Here is a 21,440-nt window from a genome sequence, read left to right on the forward strand (position 1 = left end):
TGTTTTGTTTTTTTGCTTGTGTGATGGACCACATCGAAAATGAAGATATTGCTGTTGCAGTGTTGTCAGGACAAGCTTGTGGCTTCTTATCCTTCTTGCCTGAGAATTGTTTTAATCTTGCCTATTTCCCTGATTTGCTTTAATGATTTCTTTTTTGTTTCCTTTTTTGTTTTCTTTTTTTTTTAATGTATGTAGTCCTGCAAATAAAATGAAATGAAAAGAAAGAGCCAAAGATGAACTACATGTAGTAATGAATAAATATGACATCATTGTTGTCACTTGACATTGGGGACATCGCTATTGTTTATTTAAGTAGCCTAAGAGTCTGACACGTGTTGTTTTTTCCAAACACTCAAAGGGAAGTTACCCAGTCTGGCTGTGAGCGTGACAAACGTTTGCCAAGGTTACTGACTCACCTTACTGAAGAGGAAGTGAGACTTACCACAAGAAACATTCAAATTTACTGCTTTTTCTTTTTTCTCTTTCCTGAGAAAATGGATGATAGAATGCACCTATAGCAAATGTGTGCAATGCTGAAAAAATTATTGTTAGAAGGTTGTTTTATTGTGAAAACATTTTGTTTGTGACAATAATTCTTCATTAAGCAGTTGACAAATGTCTTTTGACACAGAGGATTTTTATTATTACATCTACAAATATTTGCTGTTGTAGCGAATATCTATATTGTAAAAGGGGTCTTTTTGTAATGCCTCTTGATATACAGTATATGGCAAACAAGGGCAACAAGTGGTTAAATTGTAAATTCAAATGATCTAATTGTTTTATTTTCCAGCCCAAATTGTCCAAATCCCCTTTTTCAAACCAATTACAAAACAATGCCTTGCTCAAGGTCATTTTGGTCAAGTCATTTAACCAGTGTATGCATGCATGCGCCATAAAGTTATGTTTGTGTGTCAAATAGTGTACATGATATAGAAGTCCGCAATCAAAGACTAGCAAAGTGTTTATTAGGGGTTTATGTCACCACTACAGTGTTAAGCAAAACAGATCCAAGAGACAATAGGATGGAAGTCAAGTTGACCATGATGGTATAATACGTTGCAATAAAAGTTGTATCATACAAATACTTTGACCTACTTTTCCTCTCCACAAAGATCAACATTATGTGGATAAAATGAACCCTCCCACTTATTTTCTTAAAGGTGAATAACATGAGGATGACAATCACTTAATGTTCTCAGTAATAACAGCAATTACTTGTAAATAAATAAATAAAACAATAAGATCCAGTGTAGTTGCTCATATTTCTGTTTCCCTTAACAAAATTGGCCCCAATCACAAATACATCCTAGTGGTGTGTATTTACTCAATGTGTGATGACATATAAAGCATTGTAGTTTAAATCACTCAAGTGTCACACGTGTTTTGCAAAAAGTTACATTCAATGTATAGTATTCTGCAAAGGTAGTTAACAGTTAGATAGCTTAGATTTAACCTTTTGGAACATAATACAGTAACAGAAAAATGTGATGCATAGAATTCAGATGAGATTATAAGCATGTATCCATCTCTAACTTAGTGATATTGGCATTATTTCAAGAAAACCCCAATAGCCATCGATCATCATCACATGAAAAGCCCCTAGGGTATTCATTTACTAAATAATTAAACAAAAGTAGGACGCACAAACTCAAATTTGACATAAAAACACAGTATTGGCATTGGCAAATTCTACATGTATACAGTATGACCACAATATGACCACTTCACCACCACAGTGAGTAAACATTTATGAATGAACCTTTATGACCAAAGCAGTAAGGTTTTTGTTTTACAGACTATTCCGGAAAACAAAACAAACATTGAGGTATTCCAATGACCCTTGGTGCTTTGTATCGATTCCTCTCTTTCTATCAGTTATCTGTGAATCATTTATAACAATGCTACATATAACAGAGGGACCAACTTTAAAAGGCCTCTAACCTTCACAACAAACCTGCTAGAATCACATCAGACACGGTAGAAGCTATTAGAAACTCAATAAAAAGTTATATCCTCTTAAATTAAATCTAAAGTTGCTCTAACATTCAACAACCTTATGCTACTCCTCTTTGATCCACAATATTTCTAATACCGGTATCTTACTAGAAATTAATTATTTTCTCATTGAGTTGGGCATCGTAAACTTCTTCGACCACCAAGATAGATCAAACCACTTGGATGGAAACTCTTGACATCATGATACCTAGTGGCATATCAATGTTGTACTCATCAGTTCCTATTCAAACTTCAGAAAAAAATATGCTCATAACATTTTTATAGTATTGTCCAGCCCGCTGAACTCTTTGTCAATTCACCTTTCTTTAAGCGACATAATAAAAACATAAAAGTAAATGTCGACATAATTTGGATAAGTGCTGTTTTCGGGGCACTCTACATGTTAAGTGAGCACGTAGTTCACTTCATGCCTATTATACTCTAATGACATGATTCAGAGAAGATCCTACAGCGTTATCAGATCAGATCCTGGGCTAGATTACGAATGACGCTCAAAGCTCCAAGGTCGAAGCCGCAGATGCTCAGTAGTCCTCTGTCTTCAGCGTCTGCAATGGCGTGCCCGATGGAAGTCAGTCCACACGTCACCAACTTAGAATGGGCTCCCGATATCTATTGTTAAAAAAGCACACACACACAAAAACTCTCTTAGGTAAGCAACATTCAGATTTGCACAATTTTGTCATAGCTATAGATTGACAGGTTGGCAGGTGCCCCTTAAAAGGTATGTTTCCTTATTTGAGTGTATTCAAATGAACCCCCTCCCTGAGCATACATGAATAAACAAATGTACCTGTCTGTGCTTCTTTAGAGACGCCAATGGGCTGGCAGCAAACGTCCACAGCGGGTTGTTGGTCAATACTATGAAGACATCCACAGCTTTGTTGTTCTCTATGGCCCATGTGATTGGACGGCTGCAGTCTGTGGTCCCACTGGGGATCTAAAACATAAAGCAGGCAAGTCAGAAACACAGCGATTGCTTTGCCAGAGAGCGTTTGGTGAACTGAGCTGCACCTGTCGCTCTTCGGTACGATTACATAACTTACCTTAAGCAGTTCAATAGTTGCTTGGGCCAGAGTCATGTCTGCAGAGATGGAGCACGGGACCACAGCGTCTTCAGAGTAGGCCAGGACATGGATGTCTGCCTCTGTCCTTGCAAAGATCTGTACCAGACAAGGCTGACTGAAGCACGTCATAAGCATTCCAATGAGTCGTCACATACAAAAAGCGTGATGATAGTCAAATATACCTTGTACATATTTATACTTATAGTTGCTATGCATACAGTTCTGTCAACAACGCTAAGAAACATCATCCTGGTGCCGTGTCTCTAACATTCCTGGAGTGCCTGTGTACTAAGCTGATGGCAGCATGGAAGAGTTACACAGGAATCCACAGTATGCGTCAACAGACTCATTCCTTGACCCGGGGTCCCGCCAAAAATGGAGCAGCCTTCGTCGGACTTCAAGGACGCAGCTGTTCCAACTGTAGTAGCAATTACCCTCGCCACTGTGTCCCACTGTTACTAGCTGGAGTATCTTACCATGGTGATGGCTGCGGCGACAACCGCGGTACTGATTGACATCCCGGGGACCACGCTGCTCAGTGACGTGCTGACGTCCACCGCCACAACGATCCCTTTACCCACAGGCTCCACATTCTGAGGGCAAAACCGTGATGGCGCAAGAGATATCTGTGTTAGTTAACGTTTCTAGTCAGAAACGTCTTTGATGGCGAGACGGATTAAATTCACGGCGCCTACCATAAAACTCTTGTAAAAGGCCGAGTCCAGGGCTTTGAGGATGCTGCTGTCTGGGTCCCACTTTGTTTGACCTTGATAGCCTTGACCTCTTTTGTAATTTTCAGTAGCGACGAGTATGCTGAAAGGATGGATCTTTGCCTGGAAATTCCAACACACCAAATATGTAAATACGTGTTCAGTTCTAATCAGAGGTTGAACTATAAAGCGATGTGGATCTTACTTTCTTTAGCGCTGTTTCACTCTGGATTCTGTCACATAGAGCTGCCGTTTCTGAGCCTCCCGGTTCGAGGACTTTGTTTGCTGTCATCTTACCCAAGATCCTTAGCGTTGCTTGGAGAGGCATTTCTTTCAATAAAGCTCTCCATACCTGCAGACGGAAAAAAAGCATGTCGGCAAAACAGAACCACAACAACGGGCAAGAACTACAGTTACATGCTGTATGTGCTGCATCTTACATTGTGCAAATGTAACACACACTTCTGAGCCCCAGCACAGGAAACTCCCAACCATTACAGACATTAAAGAATAAGAGATGAAAGGTTAACACACATCTTACTTGTTTGGACTTGAGGTGGTCAGTCAGCATTTGCTCTCTCTCCAGTGTGTGTTCCTCTATTAAATTGACGACCTCCGTTTCATCACAACTGTGCTTCACCTTCTCCACCACTTCGAGATACGAAAGCACTCTGACGACCTCTTCAGAGTTTTCTTTCTCGGCATAAGCAACCTGGACTTCTTTCCATCCTTTGGTTACATATTTACTGATCAAAGCAATTGCTGAAAGGACAAAAGTACAGATATTATCGTCTTTTCAAGCCAGGTTTTCCAGGTTATCCTCTACAAATTGGCACAAAAGGAGGTAAAAATACATTTGGCATGCTTGTGATTGATTTAACAGGCTGTTCTTTCACCTTCATGTGCTGGTTTGGTGTGAGAGAGCCTGAGCAGATCCTGATGTGACCAGCCTTCTCTCTGTTTACATTTGGTCACAGCCACAGCCAGACTCATGGCGTCGTGCTCATTGTACCAGTCAGACACGGCTTTCCTCAGGGCACGCCCCCATATTCCACACTTCATGCCTTCCTTTAATTCCTTCTTGTATTGAATGAAGGAAAACAGATGAGCAGGGACTCGACAAACTTCCTTCAGTGCTTTGAACGCCGCCTGCCTGGTCTTGAGCTCGGAGTGTTGGGAGCACAAAGCCAAGGCAAAAAGCGAGGGATTTAGTCTGACAACTCGCCCGTCCTGAGAGAACCTCTTGATCTCCTCCACCACTTCTCCGCCCCGGCCCTCCTGGAGCAGAGACAGCAGGGATCCGGCGTTCACCACGCTGACCCGAGACTCCTCCCTGGCTGTGTAGATGCCTCCTTCCGATCCATAGCAGAGGAAACGGCACAGTCTGGCTTTGTCGCTCACCTCCCACGGACAACCATCACCTGTTGAGGTCACAGTGCAGTTGCCGGATATCGTAGTGCTTCCCGATCCCGGCTCCATTGTAACACTAGATAAGGACCGGAAGAGCGTGTTGACAGCACATTTAATGTCTTTTCTGGCATCATTAGCTACTTATTAATTGCCTGAGTGCACTGACAGAAATAGCTCAAAGCTGATTACGGCACATGATGATACACAGATAAAAGCAACACTGCTCAAAGATGCTGTTCCAGATTTATAGAGCCTGAATACATTGACGGTTGATTAAATAGTTTAAGATATAACGATCATGAAGATGGTGTTCAAATTACATTTACATATTTATTCAGTGGATGAACAGTTTTGATACGCCTTTGTTTTGAATTACGAAAGAACTATAGAATTGCATATGCTTTGGTACCCCCATCTATGTAAATTAAATAAATTAAATAAAATTAAAATTATGGTGACAAAGTTCATTGTAAGTTCAAATATATTCAACTGATTTTGGAATGAACTTTTCATAAGAATGGACAATAACAAGACATTTACTAAGAGAATTAAATGTTTTCCTCCTATTCTAAACACCTCCAGAGTTTCAATTGCGTTAAATTAACTTTAAAAGACACCGTTACTAGCTCGGGGTTGCTAACCTAAGCTACAAAAGAAAGACAGCCAGGGCAATAAAGTATCGAACTGAATTAAACGGATGAGTGCTTACTTATTAATAATTAATGATATTCACTAGCTAGGGAATTATCTGCCTAGAGATCAGACGTTAATACAACTTTCTGTGTCGCGACGCCGGGTTCCCCTGCAGCCGATCATTGATATGATTGTTTACTAGCTCACATTGCTATGCTAATCACAGCGTCAAGTCTGCGTCCCTGTTGTATATTCGCTGACGACATAATGCCATTAGAGGAAATCGCCATATCTGCCCATAAACGACATAAGAATTGATTAACTTACCGTAATGTATGAGCACAGGACACTTTGAGATGTAGCGAAACGCGAGAGGCCTCCTCCCCTCTGCAGATCTGACCAGCAGGGGCGGTGCCGAGATGGATGCTGGGATACGATGTGCCCCACACCCTCAATCACAGCATCACATCCTATTGATTATGATTCATTTATCGATTATTTCATTGATTTCGACACTTCTGTATACATGAGGTTCCATTCCGATAGATTCAGACTGCATTCAGTCATTTATTAATGCTTACTGCAAAGTGTGAGATAAAAATTGGATTGTTTGTCAGCTGAAATTGAAATGTCAGGTTTGATGCATGTCAAAGTCTGAGATAAATGTGACTTGTTGCTTCATGATCAGCAAGAAGGAAAATGTGCAGACAGAAACACAATCAAAGGGGCTCATAGCAGCAACAGCAGCCACATTGAAAGATTTTGACAACAATTATATCTATTCTCTATATATCCTATCCTGGACCGCAGGAACCTGAAATTGGAAGAGAGGCCTGGCACATCATTGATAGGCACAGTAGGCAATTCAGTCATACTCCCAATCACACCTAGAGAACATGCAGAGTCCACAAAGAGCTTGTCCAAGCCGGATTTGAAACCAGGATCTTCTTCTTGTGAAGCCAAGCCACCACACAGCACAAGACAATTACCCAGAATCCGCTGGTACAGAGAATAAATGGACATATCTACAAATAATGCAGCGCAAAGTGCTTTCTTTCTATTCATTCAGTGTGTCAGTGTATCTGAAAATAGAGCTGTAGAAAAGTTATTTTAACACACCATATGAAATATGTAAAACACAACACTCAGGTAATACATCTACATTCTCCATCTCCTCCCTACAAGTGTCCTACTTCTACTACAACTCCTCCATTCTTTGCATTAAGCTATTGCCCATCTTTCTCTTTCTTCTCCCTTATCACTTGTTGTGAGTCTTTTCCAAACCACTGCCACCATAATTACCTTATCCACGCCGCCAGTGAGATACAGAACATGGGAGGCGGCACAGAGAAGCAGAAGAGGAAGAGGAAGGGCCCTTCACAAACTCATAAGTGCAATCCCTCCTAACTACCATAAGGTGGCAGTAGCACGTCAGGAACAAGTATGCTAGACACATTTTCTAGACACCCAAACAGAAATAAAAGAAATGGTTGGCAGTGTTTTGCTGGAACTGTTATCTTTTCTTGTGTTCACTGTTATGGCATTACTTTAAAATACATTTCGCAACAATGCAATGCACCATCATTCTTACAGGTAGTAGTCTTTTAATTTTCAATCATGAATGTGCAAATTTGCAAAGTATACAACAGCCCTGCTGTCATGTACATTGTAAATATTAATGTTAACATTAGACAAAGACAACGGTCATCTCAATATTACAGAATCAGAAACCGTATTTGACTTTGGGTTACACAAAACAACACACTTGATGCTGCGCTGAGATACAGTAATGCTGCCTGGAAAACAAGGAAACTTAATCTTAGTCAAGTGGACTTGCTAGGAAAGGCTGGACAACGTTTCAACTCTCATCCAAAAGGCTTCATCAGTTCTGAGAGAGTGGTGGGGATTCCCAGGATTTAACCTGTCAGGGTCATTGTTACTCCTGATTAGTCATAATCAGGGTTGTTGATACCCCTGATTAGTCCTCCTGGTTGTTTTAATGATTGTCGTTAGAGTGATCAGAGTCCCCTGTGGCCTGGTGTGGATGATGAAGTCAGTCATTGGGGTTCTCCTCTCTGCTGTAATGATGTTCATTAGAGGCTGAATGGTTGTTTAGTTCCTCGGGAGGGATGAAAGAGCAACATTGTACGTGGGTGCGCCCCCTTCAGTCTCGTAAACCACTGTGCTTTATGTGACATTCTGCACATTCTGCACAGTGTCCGTCATTTGCAGTCTCTGAGCCTGTGGCCGTGCGTTAGAAAACAGGTGTCAGTTTTTTTGTGTCTAAGGCAAAGCTCATTCTGCAGGCTGATTGGTTTCAAATCGTATTGTTTCAAATCTTCACTGTTCTTCGACTTCAAGGCCTTGTGGTGCTTCCCAGACCTCTTTTGTTTCGAAGCTGAACTCAAGAGAGCTTTATACATGTCAGACCGAATGAAGCGTGGGAAGGAGTCATTCTCCATTAGACTGTAGATTTTCTTCTGGGCCGCATCAAAACACAACGGATTTGGTTGCTGGAGATCCTGGCTGATTGTATTTCTTATGTAGAAATCTAAGTTTACCTGCAAAGGCATGGGAGACAATACACAACTGCACTGTACTGATTTGAGTGTTTAAATTTTTGGAGACATTCTACTACTTCTACTACTTTGACTTCACTGCAATTCAGAGGAATTATTATGATTACATGTTTTACATTTCTCATTTTTCTGAAGGTTGTAGTAAATAGTGCAGATTCAAGTGTTACACTCAGGCTGAGATATGATTGTCAGTATCAGTGTTGGCAGTAAATACCTTGTATCTCCATACTGGAAAACATCCATAAAAGTCTTAAGATAAGAGTCTTATGTAGATCAAAACTCACACCTAAGAGTCTGTTAACTTGACAAGGTGAGAAATTTCAGTGATGGGGTTTTTTCTTATATAAAAATATATATTTATCATTATATAGATATCATTACACTCTTTTTTTCCCACTTTTGTTTTTTACATGGTGATATGAGTTGAGCTAGTAAAGCATGCAAATACTTCAAACACCTGACCTGTACTATCTGAGCATTGATTTGACTACCAAAAGAAAAACCCCTGTAGTGCACAAACTGAGTTATGCTCTGTTTCTGCTGCATACATCCTGTACTTTCTCCAGTTCTGCTCTCGTGGAATTCTACTGACCTGTCTGGGCGACTCGGCCTGGATGAACTCCTCATAAATACTTGTCGCTCTCTGCGTTAGCTCCTCTGGACTGCCCAGGGCTCTAAACTGTTGACAGACGAGCCAGAAGTCTAGGTTTTCTTCACAGAACTCTGACTTTAAGAACTCCCGGAAAGCTACTTGTCCATCTTTAACCAAGGAAAAAAAACAATACCTTAATAGAATGAAATCAGTCAGCAACAGTGATATTATTGTGTTGTTGAAAGCAAACAACAATTACTTTTGTGTGAAAGGAGTGTCTCAAGGGACTCATCCAGTAGGCTTGTTTCTTTTGCTGTCTGTCTGCACTCAGACTTGTGTAGAGATTTAAAACAAAAAATATTACACAATTAACCCAATGAAATGAACACACTACCTGCTGAGCTTGCTCAAAGACAATGGACTATGGGTGAAGTCATGTATTCTTTTCTTTCCATGCTTTATGTCTACAAAGAGAAATAGAAAATACGACGCAGTTCTAACATTCCTAAGTGCATAAAACATGCAGTTGAAAGAGACACTTCCTTCAAAACAATACTAACTGCTTTACAAATAAACCGTACTTACATTCTGTTTGTGTCCTGAAGGTCCAGAGAAGCTGTTTTACATTGCCTGTTCATTCTCTAATGTGAATTTGAATAACTCCCCCGTGAATAAAAACTCTGCAGTATCTCTCAGTATGCATGATGCCACTGGATCCTCACTAAAACTTTCCATAGGCTTCTGAAGGCTGTTTCTCTTTTGCTCTTGCCAAGGAAAGTAAAAATTGTCATCCTGACTGCTTCTCCTCTCAGATCCTGACGGGCTCATTTCTGCTGATGAGTGTAAATGTCATGGTGGGGTCTGACTGTAATGTCACAACACCACACGTCTCCCTGAGCTGCACTTTTCCTTATGTGTCTTGCTATTTTAAACCGGTGTTGACATGCAGCTTGATTGTTACGTAATTACAAGGCTCCACATGAACACCGAATGCGTCAAACCTTGTGCTCTTGCTCAAAATGTTTAATTATAGAACAAAAGATACTGTGTGTCATCACCCCCATTGCATTCTCCACGGTTAAAAGCATTACAGAGACTACTGAAACTCACTCAGTCTCTGCATCAGCTGGTTAGGGGTGATTGAACCAATCATGTCTGGTCTATTCTTAGTCACAGGTCAAGTGGTCATGAGTTTTTCCTGAGAGGATTTTTCTGTCAGTTTAGCACCCTTTTGACTCATTATGTTTTGGCATACCCTAATTTTAGAGGAGTCAATTTTAGCTCCATGAAAATTACAGCGTATATTGTATGTAAGTAGAAGAAAATGAGGGCAGATCCCTGAAGACTTCATCATGTCACACACCATGCAGAACTGAAAAATCTAGGTCATTGGTCATTGATTACTTGAAAAGAAATCTGTAATTTAGTGATGGTAGCTCAGTTATGAATTTTTACCTGTGAAAATTGAATTATGAATAGCTTGAATTCGTATTCTTCTGATTAAAAATGTAATTAAATATATTTTGAATGGCATCAAAAAGTTTTTCGACCAAATTTTCGACCAGACATGCCAGGCAGTGAAATGCTTTTCTTCTTTTCAAAATTCAGTGCCTGCCCGAATGTTCCAAACTTTTTAATTAAAAAATCAGACAAAAATCCTTTTTGGTAACCGGTACAACACAAATGTTTGTGCATGTGCTTTGATCTTTGAAAATGTAGTTGAAGAGTTGAAATGGATTTGAAAATGGAGATATAGTTACAAAAATAATAACAATTGTCACTCGCTAGCCAACCATCTGAGAGTAACATTCGTTTTGTCTGGCTCTTTTTCAAAAACATTGGTCAACAGCTATCAGAAATCTCTTTGTTGTGACATGTTGAACCTGTCAGGAACGCAATGTGCACATATTAGGAACAGTTCTAATAATAGAATGAAAGTTAGAGAACAAAAACCCCTCTGTGAATGAAAGTGTGCCCTGCTGAAGTAGTGTGAACATTAGGTGTTGTCTTGGATGAGATATATTACTGATCATACGACACAAACATACAACACATAGTTGAATACGACTTTCTGAGAAAACAAAAAGCAAACTCTTATGGAATAAGAATGTGATTTAAATGAACCACAGTGAAACAATCAGGAAGCAGCCGTGAGAGAGAAAATGTGCAGCTTCATAGAAATTCTAATAACGTCAACTTTCCAAAGTACAATAGAGCAACAAATTAAATTAAATTTTCAACTGCATAAAGGGAACATATTATATATATATTTTTATATTCTCCCTCATTTCTATGATGTAATAAAGGAGAGGGTGTGTGTTGACTATCATCAAACCCATGATTAGTCCTTTACTGCTGTAAGACGTTTCCATAAACTAATCTTCAGTATATTCAGAGCAGATGGGGCCTGAAATGGAAAGTAATGAAAATCAGGTTTCACTCAGTGTGCACAGTAGTGCTACAGTGAAGGTGTGCAGAAGCAGATCAATGAGAGGAAATCTGTATAATCTGTCCAATCATGTACATCATTAAGAATTTCCTTGAATGAGAGCTGAGGTTTGATAGATTCCATTATACATGACATGAAAATATATATAAAGTTAATGGAGAAAAAAAGGAATAGTAATATAGTATATAGTAGTATAGGAATATAGGAACATGTGGTCTCAGCTGGCATTTCCGTTGTGGATTAATGTCATTGCTGAGGAAGTTTTGTATCCATCCAGATCCCCATTTGCAGAAGATTGACGCCATAACTAATAAAACCACTATGACCACACAAATGTAGGGCACTGGCAAACAGGATGTACAGCAAGGTTTGCTTGTGGTGTGATTATGAAACATTAACAGGGCCATCATCATTTCTTTATCAGTAACATCACAGCCGTCATTGTAAAAAAGAAACTTGTGATGAATGTCAAATGTCACGTTAAGAAGTATTTCTCTAAATGTATGTCACAAACAGTGTTGCGTGACCTATTTGTGTGATCTAAAATATAAAACGATACTACCTCTATACAGATATAAATATAACAACTGGATTTGCATAAATTTAGCAATATGTTGTCTCTGTGCTGCCCGGCAAATCTGCCCGGCAAATCTGTATCAAACTATTGTAAACTCAACTGACCTTTTGGAAAACTCAAAAACTGAATCTTTTTACAATCTTATTTGTCCAAACCGTTAAAGCTAGTGATTGAAATATTTCTCACCTCATCGTTTGGGTGAATAGATTTTTCTATCTGTTCTAAATTTCTCCACACTGTTATTTGCTCAGCTTGCAGCATTTTTTCACCTGCCTCTGAAATGACACGGCCAACAATGCTTCCTTTGTTTACCTGGTCTGGCAACATCAGGTGACACAGCACATCCAGTGACCTCAAGCATTTGGCCCATTTGCTTCAAAGAGGATGACTTCCTTCTCATGGCGCACTTTGTGTTAAAGGTATAATATATCAAATCACTGGACTTCATATTTAGGATTATTCACATATGGAAGCACATTAAGTTTAAGGTGCATATTCACAGCATGTTTTGAAGATGCATGTAAGACATTATGAGACAACTGAAACATCCTATACCTCTGATCTGACCTGGTTTTGTTTTTTAGATAACCAAAATATGATATGAAAACAAGGAAATGGTAACCAGTCACGCGCCACCTCAGTGCAACACCTCAGACGAGCCAGAGCCAAAGTCCTGTATGAAATATAAAAATAACCTTACTGGCCCTTTGAAAGCTCTTAGGGGAAGTGTGAAATTACTGAGGTTCATTTGTATATTTACACTGTGTCGGTTGTTATTAGCTGAGAACAAAATGTGTCACAGAAACATTTCCACTCATGTGCCTGCATCAATGCTCGTATGTGTGCTCATGGGCAAACACAAGGCCAGAGTGAGCTGAGAAAAAGAGGATGTGGCGGAAGAATCAGGTCTAAATACTTCTCCCCTATATTCTGACATTTAAGAGGTTGATATGTAATGAAACATACGTAATGGATCAGGACAAACCTACTTCCAATATGGGGATTTTCTCTGATGTAATGTACTTCATAAAGGGTATTTTTCTAAAGAGAACATCTGATTCCCAGTCTGATAAATGGTCATATGTTTGAAAATGGAACAAGAAGAGAATTATGTTTCCTACATAATTTCAATGACATAAACTGTACTTACAGAAAAGGCAGATGTAAGCTGTGACATAAGCTGTTTACAGTAAAAAGCCTGTAAGAACCCCCGCCACCATGCACTCCTCACTGTGTACAGCAAAGTTCAATCCATTAAGAACACATATTTCACACAAGACACGTAATCTTACCTTCACTGCTTCGCTGTCAGCATGTTCACATATGTTTGAACTTTACTTATACTCTTGATTAATAAAATTATTCTTTCAAACATCATGTAAGCATCACAATTAGATGTAAATCAGCATATATCAATGTATGTTTACGCTGAGTAACAGACCTAAACTATGCGATTCTAAATTGATTTATTCATGTATGTAAACATAATCAAAGTATACCACCTCTGCATGCATTCAAGCAATGAGTCTAGTATTCAGTGAACCACAGAATCCTATTAATTCTGTTCATGTTTATATTTTACACATGTTTGTATTAATAAGGTAAAAGCGTTGTGTGTTGGCTCAGGGACATAGACGTCACGGGTTGACTGTAGACATTTTGAGACTCATAAAGTTCAATGGTCAGTAAATAACTAGAAATAAGTGAATGAATGATCCAGTAAAGAAATGAATGAATGATGATATGACAATGTTATGAAAACATTTCCTGTATTTGCTGATCAAGTCAATGAGTTGTTAACCATTTCAATGCAGATTTTATATTTCTTTATTAAATATCAACAAATATTATTCACATACTATTCACATGCAGAATGTTACCATAAACTATGACACTAGTTGTCATGTAGCTTATAAAAGGTATATTCATAGTCAAAGTATGGATGCCACAAAGTAAAGACATAACTGTGCATGGAAATTCCTCATCTTATCATAGCATCTATGTATCTATTACTGTAAGGAGATAACAGCAAGGTGAAGCTGACATGCTGATGTAGATGCTCATGCTCATGCTCAGGTCGAGGGTGTTGTTTGCACCTCTGCTCTACTTCCTGACGACTGACAGAAAGTACCCAGTAGTCACACAGCCATGGTTCATGTGGTGTCTGGGAAAGTCCTTTGCTTTACAGCAGCTGACTAATGCATAACTGTGACCCCTTTTGACCCGGATCCTAGACTCCTATCATTCTTACTCAACTACTACCATCTTGATCTTATTCCCATCTCCAGTAGAGTCATGTTTAGGCAAAAGACATGTCAGTAACAATCCTCCGAAAGCCCCCAAAAGCATTACTTCCACACATACTGTATTTACTGGCAACAGAAGCATCAAGCTTTTCCCACCACCACACGTGGAGAATTTGTGTGTTCAACAAGATGTGCTTTGGGTGCTTTTGTTGTTAGAAACTAAAGAATCACCACTAGTAGTCCAAGGATGAGCACACAGATTTGTTCACAACAGTTCCTCCAGGTTTCACTGTCTCAGCGTCTCTGGTATTTGTCCCCTTTAATCTGTGTGTGTTTACGGGTTCAGTTGCTGTGAAGCGACGACTCCAGTAAGGTCCTATAGATGTCAGACCGGAGGAAACGGGGGTAAGAGTCCCTCTCCATGAGGCTGTAGACGATCCTCTGGGCGTCGTTGAAACAGACTGTCGTGGGTGCCATCACATTTCGCCTGATCAGCTCCCTGGTGCTGTGATCGATGTTAATCTGGAGCGAAGAGGAAATGTGATGAGGAACAAAGAGCACTGAAGCAGTAGCGGTGGCGGTGCAGACATATGACTAAAAGTGACACATGACAGTTCTGAGATCTTTGTACATTTTGCACCACTATATTTATGAAATAGCTGTAGTTATTTGTCACTTTGAGACTAACTACTTCCTTTTTTTATTACTTGTTTCCCTTTAACTTTTCTTTTAAATTTATTTGCTTATCCTTATTTCTGCTTCACTCAGTGCCAAGCTTTCAATATTATCTTAATGATAATGCATATAATAATATCCTGAGAAGATGTGTTCCACTTATCTGGGAAATTCAAGTATATTTCACTCTCACTTTTCTTATTTTTCTTGGGTAAAATATTGAAAACAGAAGACAAAGGCTTTATTTGTCTTTGTATTAGTTTCACACACAACAAACTTTGTTCTCTGCATGAACTCATCCCTGAGGAGCAGTGCATTTAGCTGTAAGGGAGTATTTCTTTGTCGTGGCATTGACACTAATGTAAATCCTTTTACCAAGAGTGTAAATGTGTGTCTGCAGTCTGAAAGCCTCCTTGCTTACCTCCCTGGGGGCCTCAACCTGGATGTAAAGTTTGAAGATCTTCTTGGCCCTGGAGGACATCCTGAAGGAAGACCTGATCTTCTTAAAGTCTTCACACACCAGCCAAAATTTTATGTTCTCATCGCTGAACTCAGACTTCAAGAAGGCCTGAAATATATTCATGCCATCTAAAAAAGAAAAAAATACATTAATCGGTGTTGAGACAGAATATTGATTGTAATCAGATCAGAAGCAGAGTTATGTTTTAACTTACATTTTGAGGCTAAAAGACGCTCCAGCGAGAGAGACCACTGGGACATTTCCTCAAAACAAAGCCTGCAAAAGAGGGACATGTTGTTGACCTAAGCTGTAACACGCATGATTGTTTGAACGTTTTTCAAGTTTTCTTGAAAGATGGAATTAATGTCTTTACTCACGTCTCTTTAGTTGAGGCTTGGGAAGATCTGCACTTCAGCCGAGATTTCAGATTTCCTCCCCTGGTTAATAAACAGGATAGAAACCAACAGAAATTATTTTACTGTTATGTTGTTGGCATTATTAATAGGTGATCAATGGTGGCATGGCATCTCAGCATGTTATCAGTTCAAAATGAAACATTTACCTGGCTTTGCTCCTTTTCTTCTTATCCGTGTCCATGTTGAACTGTTGTAGCTCCCTTGATGGTGAGGTAACTTGAGTTGGCATGATAAAGTTGCAGAGCTCTAGTTTTGGATGTATCTGTGTATGTTGGGATGATTGACTGATCTCTGACAGCTACTGGGTGTGTTTAGTGAACTCGCTCTGCACTCAGCTTATATAGTGTGAAAGGAGGCTGTGTATAGCGTCACAGTGTCATTCTGAACTAACCACAGAAATTGAGGAAGTTGTCAATGACGTGGATCGGCTCATACTGGTGCTATGGCTGTTTGTCTATATTGTTCTGTAACGTGCATCATTGCTAGTTTCGTGTGCAGTCTGAGGATGCAAATGGGCCAGTGGAAAACCCAGCAGCAGATATGCAAACGCCGTGTCTAGCCAGGGCTGACTTGAATGCACGACAGCGAGGACGAAATGTACCTGCATATTAATAGTCAAGTTAATCTTTGTGCAGACAGAATCAATGCAAAGTCATCTCTAGGAGGATTCACACTGGTCTGTGCGTCTTTGTTTATTAGTGTGTTTACCCACAGACATCTGCCTCCTGTCATGGATTTGTCTCCTGTCTGTTATATGCAGTGTTCCTTTAACGCCAAGTCATTTCAAAACCCCACACTTGAATGCATCTGAGTTCTTCTATATGATGGATTTATGCAACCTAGTGTCTGTTGTCTCTGCTGGCTGATTTTTCCCACTTGAATGAAATTAGCAGAAACCAATAGCTGCAATGAAAGGCAAGAACTGAAGCATGTTTTGGGACGTGTAAAGTGTATGTAATTAGTAGAGATACACAGTAACATTGATGATCCTCTTAAAGTGAGACTGCAATGCCTATATGAGCCCGTGCTTACATTCACCAAAGTGTTATTGATTTGTATACATTCTTTCCACATTCGAAATCTTTGAAAAGACACCATGATGTTATGGAAGAATAAGTAGTTCCCTCTTCAACCACAAACGTCCTTTTTCAGCTGTTACATTCCAAATAGTTCGTCCTTTGGCCATAAACTAAATGTGTAATATTTAGTGGAGTCCCCCTTTAAACTCATCTGCACCCATAGGTTCATATTTATCTTCAGTAATTTAATTGGAAAAGTTGTTCATCACCAAATGTCATTTTTGTGGCTAAGTAACGTGCACTGCATCTTAAATATCTCTTCTGAGTGAATAGTGCAGAGCCAGATGGGAGTCCTATTCTTCTCTGGGTTCAGGAGCATCTCAGGCAGGAAACGTTCAGTCAGAATGCAGCTGTTGATAACAAGCTGTGGTAGTTATCAGACATTTTCTTTATCAGGCTGTGAGTTTCCGTCACCAACTGCACGACACGCCTCAGATTGTGTCATTTCTGGATGTTGTGCGCATTTGTTTGTTTTCTGCCATCATCATGCACGTCTGCCTGGCTGCAAAAAACATATGAAACTAGAGCTTTTACACTAAACGACAAACTTTACCCTGCACCCACAGAGAGGTGAATGTAACCTGACGACTTGTCATGAACAGAGGAAGTTGTGGTTGAATGTCTGCGTAGCACAGCATCTGCTGAACGCGATGGGTCTGAAAATAAGCGCAAACCAAAGGCGTGCCGTCAAAACAAACACAGAAAAAAGGTTCAACCGTCACATTCAGACGTCGAGCTTAACCGACTTCCACTTTCCAAACAGACACACACAAACAAACTAAAACATCAGATTAGGAACACACACAGATCCTGTGCCAAAGGTGAAACACAGCAACATTACACGTTCTCTGTGTTGAAGTTACTCTTTGAGGCCTGCTTTATTGTGCTCTTGTTTATTTGCATGCCATGTTTTACATAGATGACACAGATTACATAAGCAGCAAAAATATACAGAAACAACAACTGTGTCACTGTATGTTGTCCCAGTTCATCTAAACACACATTAAACTCCAAAAAGCTACATGTAACATTTCTAAAGCGATATTTCCATAGATAAGTATTGGCGATGATTACGAAGGATATCTTTATGTTTTGTAGTCCCCTCCTTATTGCGTGAAGCCAATCGACCCCTCCCCACTTCTTCTGAAACGCCCAGACTTTGTGTTTTTTTTGTCTTGACTCTGTTGCCATCTGGTGTTTGTTTGACGGGCAACAACGCCATCGCAGACCAGTCGGCACCGATACGAACACAGATGTTTTGCATTATATTCAAAATGGCCACGCCCGAAAGCCATTCCGTGTGGAGTGCATTTTGTGATTCTGAAGGATTGTTCGTAAAAAAAACAAAAAAACACTCACACACACAAAGCAGCACATAAGAAAACAGGTCAAACCTGACAGAATGATAAATACAAGGGAAGGTTGAGTTTATAGATTTATATAGATCAGTCAGACAAGAGGCTGATAATACTATACAGCAAAGAATTTTTTTTATTATCAACTTCATGGGTAGATGATAGAAAGCAGATGGAATAATTATGTGTATTTTTTTCTTCCTCGTCCTATAGTTAAAGCGATTACGTTTGACACAAGCTTGACTTCATCTTGAGCTGTAACTGGCTATTGAATCACACAGGTTGAGAAAAGACAAGAAAAAGATATTTCTATTACATTTAAGATCTGTACAGAGCGGCATAAACCTGTTATCCACGCAGAAAGCAAAGAGAGCTACAGTAGATCCGAGTTTGGGGGGAGATTTTTGAGCCCTTCTCACCGGGCGTCATTGTAAAACAGTCACCTCGATTCTCCTCTCCTCAGGAGTCCCTGATAGATGTTGGATTTTAGGAACCGCGGGTAGCAATCCCGGGCCATCAGGCTGTAGATGAGCTTCTGCGCTGAATCAAATGAAGCCAGGGTGGGCTGGGAGATGTTCTTCGTTATGTTTTCTCTGGTGCCACAATCTATGTTGATCTGAAATCAAACAAAATTTCTCATGGGCGTCTTATATTGACTCAACCTTTTCATCATGTCTCTTCATAATGTGCTCTAGTGCACTTAAGTTGCGAAATCTGCAGGCTTAACAACATAAAAGACACAAACTCAGCGTTTAATTTTCACCACACAATATCACAAGGCTTATTGCTTAGGATAATGTCCTTGAACGCCCCTCTCAGAGAATATTTGCAAAGTTCGAGCAACAATAGTTTGTTCTTGCTATAGTTACCTGTCTCGGTGCTTCTGTTTGGACAAACTCTGAGTAGATCCTGTTGGCAGTGGAGATCATCTCAGGGACTGTCTTGCATTTTTTGTAATCCTCACAGGCCAGCCAAAACAGTATGTTCTCCTCGCTGTACTCTGACCTCAGAAACTCCCGGAAAGCTATCTGTCCGGCTTGAACCAAAATCACACCACATCATGAGAACAAACAGGTAGCAGGTGCACATCAATATTTGTTTTAATTTCATCCTAGTGTTTAAGCAGTTAATTGTTCCAATTTAAATGCTCAAGGAAAATCCACAAAATGGAACAAAGAGGTTCTCACCTTTACAACCAAGGACTCTGTCCACAGATTCACCCCAAGTTTCAACATCTGCAAGTGGATCCTTGGGAAAGCAACACAATCTACCCTTGAAAAGATCAGCAAGATTTATCACTAGCCCGGGTATCTAGAAACTGAACAACCAATATGACTCCAACTTAAAGCATTGCCAGCCAAGACATTGAATTAATGTTGTGTGTCATGTTTAAGAAAGATCAGATATTGTAATTAACACATTCAGCACTTGAGTCAAACCTCTGAGCTGAATCAACCCCTTCAGAAATAATGTTAGAAAACAAAAAAGAGACTTACAGTGAAGGACAAACTGCTTGGTATTTTCCACATTGCTGCTGTTAATAGTTGCATGTTGAAAATGGTAGAGGCCATATTATCAAATATGCAGTAACTCACTTTATCGCCATCTCCGCGTCCTTTACGAAGGGAGAGAGATAAGATCCTGCCAGAGTGAAGATGTTTGGGTTGTGATTGTTTGGAAACGAGAGAGTCAAGTGAGTGGACTAATCTAAATGAGAGCACACACACTCACACGCACACACACACGCACACACGCATACATACGCACACATCATGAATGGAATATATGGAAATCTGCATGCAAAGTATTGTTGTTGGGAGTGACGGGACATCCTTTCCTCTGTGGGGACAAAGAGTCTACCTTGATTTTAACAGATTCGTATACACGGTATACATATACTGTATATATATTCTTGACTGTATTGACGCATTATGTTCAAAGCAGTGAACAAACTGTAGGTATCATGAATTCCAATCAATGTGTTGGTGATAACTGGATGAAAATAAGTTACATTTATCAGGATACAGATCAAAACAAGGCATGCTGTTGATCTGATGTGACATTTCTTCAACTCTTAATAGGACCACGAGACGGATGTCATTATGAGTATGATAAGAAAATGATCTGCGGTGGTAGAACACTAAGAGACAAATGGATTTAACTAAAGCAATGAGCTATGGTGGAAGGAGCTGGGGAAAGATCCTGACCATAAACAAATCACCGTAAACAAATCTACAGTTCAGGAAAAGGCTCCATCTCCTTCCATTTGCCTTTGTGCTCTGTTCCTTATGCATCATGGAGAAAACACAAACCAAAACAAGCACTTATTTATCATTATACAGCGGCTCTACTGAGCCTTCAGCTGCTGTAGATGATACTTGACCCTTGTGCCACGATTCCACTGGGGAAAAATGTAATACGACAAAATAAAATGCAGGTTCAACTCAATGCGTGCTGACTTTGGATTGCAGAAAATATTTGCGTTTAAGACTGGAAGGTTGACCTGTCGCTGTTGTCAGTGTCGTCCATTGCATAAAGAGTGAAAGCTGACTGCTGGATTTAAAAGTAATTTAGCAGTTTTACTTCTGATTTAATTTGTTTTTCATGACTAAAAGACTGCACTGTTTAAACAAAACAAAAAACTCAGGATGGTAATTTTTGAGTTGTTAAAATCTGTTAACAACCAACAAGTCCTGGAAAAAAAGGATTCGACCATCCATTTTTTCTTCTCAGTTTTTGTTTAAGAAATGTTTGTAGAAGCTCTGAAGCCCTTTTCACTTGTTCTTTTTAAAAAAAAATGATTATAAAAGTTTTATTTTTAATTTTTTTTGAGAAAATTAATAACTTCCAAAAAATGAATAACTTTTAAGAATCAGTCCCTAAAAACTGACAGTCTGCATCAAAATGAAGCTTTTTTGGGCCATCCATTCTAATATAGTTTCTTGGGTACCAAATAAAACACAAATCCAATTAAAAAAAATCAATTTGATTTGGGTGATTTCAGTCATTGATGGGTCGTCGACTATATCACCTGATGACTGATTGTTTTGATTTTAAATAGATCAGACATAGACAATCTGCCCAGAGGTTTTGGGTTTAAGCTCTTCCATGTCTGGACTTGACTCACTATATGACAGAGACGTATGTGTGACGCACTGACACTCACTGCTTTGGGC

General features: G+C 39.5%; 4 protein-coding genes across 4 annotated transcripts; all 4 read right to left on the reverse strand.

The window, feature by feature from the left end:
- Positions 1-958: 958 nt before the first annotated feature.
- On the reverse strand, positions 959-7,189 carry ro60 (Ro60, Y RNA binding protein). The gene is made up of 10 exons (XM_076144434.1): positions 7,139-7,189; positions 6,164-6,306; positions 4,690-5,279; positions 4,335-4,555; positions 3,999-4,145; positions 3,779-3,916; positions 3,560-3,676; positions 3,063-3,179; positions 2,810-2,956; positions 959-2,628 (listed from the first exon to the last, which is right to left on the reverse strand). Exons 3-10 carry the CDS (start codon positions 5,270-5,272, stop codon positions 2,476-2,478), a joined length of 1,623 nt encoding a protein of 540 aa, XP_076000549.1. The 5' UTR covers positions 5,273-5,279; positions 6,164-6,306; positions 7,139-7,189; the 3' UTR covers positions 959-2,475.
- A 241-nt stretch (positions 7,190-7,430) lies between these two features.
- On the reverse strand, positions 7,431-10,160 carry LOC142994078 (regulator of G-protein signaling 21-like). Its single transcript, XM_076144750.1, has 5 exons — positions 10,118-10,160; positions 9,402-9,471; positions 9,267-9,328; positions 9,008-9,174; positions 7,431-8,397 (listed from the first exon to the last, which is right to left on the reverse strand). Exons 1-5 carry the CDS (start codon positions 10,158-10,160, stop codon positions 8,059-8,061), a joined length of 681 nt encoding a protein of 226 aa, XP_076000865.1. The 3' UTR covers positions 7,431-8,058.
- A 3,684-nt stretch (positions 10,161-13,844) lies between these two features.
- Positions 13,845-16,158, reverse strand: rgs13a (regulator of G protein signaling 13a). The gene is made up of 5 exons (XM_076144990.1): positions 15,977-16,158; positions 15,792-15,851; positions 15,629-15,690; positions 15,376-15,542; positions 13,845-14,801 (listed from the first exon to the last, which is right to left on the reverse strand). Exons 1-5 carry the CDS (start codon positions 16,057-16,059, stop codon positions 14,622-14,624), a joined length of 552 nt encoding a protein of 183 aa, XP_076001105.1. The 5' UTR covers positions 16,060-16,158; the 3' UTR covers positions 13,845-14,621.
- A 2,217-nt stretch (positions 16,159-18,375) lies between these two features.
- Positions 18,376-19,870, reverse strand: LOC142994241 (regulator of G-protein signaling 21-like). The gene is made up of 4 exons (XM_076144988.1): positions 19,860-19,870; positions 19,452-19,531; positions 19,134-19,300; positions 18,376-18,880 (listed from the first exon to the last, which is right to left on the reverse strand). Exons 1-4 carry the CDS (start codon positions 19,868-19,870, stop codon positions 18,704-18,706), a joined length of 435 nt encoding a protein of 144 aa, XP_076001103.1. The 3' UTR covers positions 18,376-18,703.
- Positions 19,871-21,440: the final 1,570 nt, after the last annotated feature.

This window comes from Genypterus blacodes, unplaced genomic scaffold, assembly GCF_046128005.1.
Source record: "Genypterus blacodes isolate CSIRO-AG114 ecotype Tasmania unplaced genomic scaffold, CSIRO-AGI_Gbla_v1 ptg000029l_1, whole genome shotgun sequence".
Taxonomy (NCBI): Eukaryota; Metazoa; Chordata; class Actinopteri; order Ophidiiformes; family Ophidiidae; genus Genypterus; species Genypterus blacodes.

Excerpts from the sequence above, each read along its gene's own strand:
- ro60 (XM_076144434.1), bottom strand. The coding sequence starts at position 5,272 with ATGGAGCCGGGATCGGGAAGCACTACGATATCCGGCAACTGCACTGTG. Across the intron at positions 2,957-3,062 it reads CAACTATTGAACTGCTTAAG|ATCCCCAGTGGGACCACAGA; the intron begins GTAAGTTATGTA and ends TTTATGTTTTAG. Across the intron at positions 2,629-2,809 it reads CTCTAAAGAAGCACAGACAG|ATATCGGGAGCCCATTCTAA; the intron begins GTACATTTGTTT and ends TTTTAACAATAG.
- LOC142994078 (XM_076144750.1), bottom strand. The coding sequence starts at position 10,160 with ATGATTGGTTCAATCACCCCTAACCAGCTGATGCAGAGACTGA. Across the intron at positions 9,472-10,117 it reads CCAGCTGATGCAGAGACTGA|ACATAAAGCATGGAAAGAAA; the intron begins GTGAGTTTCAGT and ends TTCTCTTTGTAG. Across the intron at positions 9,175-9,266 it reads GACACTCCTTTCACACAAAA|ATGGACAAGTAGCTTTCCGG; the intron begins GTAATTGTTGTT and ends CCTTGGTTAAAG.
- rgs13a (XM_076144990.1), bottom strand. The coding sequence starts at position 16,059 with ATGCCAACTCAAGTTACCTCACCATCAAGGGAGCTACAACAGTTCAAC. Across the intron at positions 15,852-15,976 it reads AAGAAAAGGAGCAAAGCCAG|GGGAGGAAATCTGAAATCTC; the intron begins GTAAATGTTTCA and ends TTTATTAACCAG. Across the intron at positions 15,691-15,791 it reads CAAGCCTCAACTAAAGAGAC|GCTTTGTTTTGAGGAAATGT; the intron begins GTGAGTAAAGAC and ends CCTCTTTTGCAG.
- LOC142994241 (XM_076144988.1), bottom strand. Across the intron at positions 19,301-19,451 it reads CAGAGTCCTTGGTTGTAAAG|CCGGACAGATAGCTTTCCGG; the intron begins GTGAGAACCTCT and ends TTTTGGTTCAAG. Across the intron at positions 18,881-19,133 it reads AAACAGAAGCACCGAGACAG|ATCAACATAGATTGTGGCAC; the intron begins GTAACTATAGCA and ends GTTTGATTTCAG.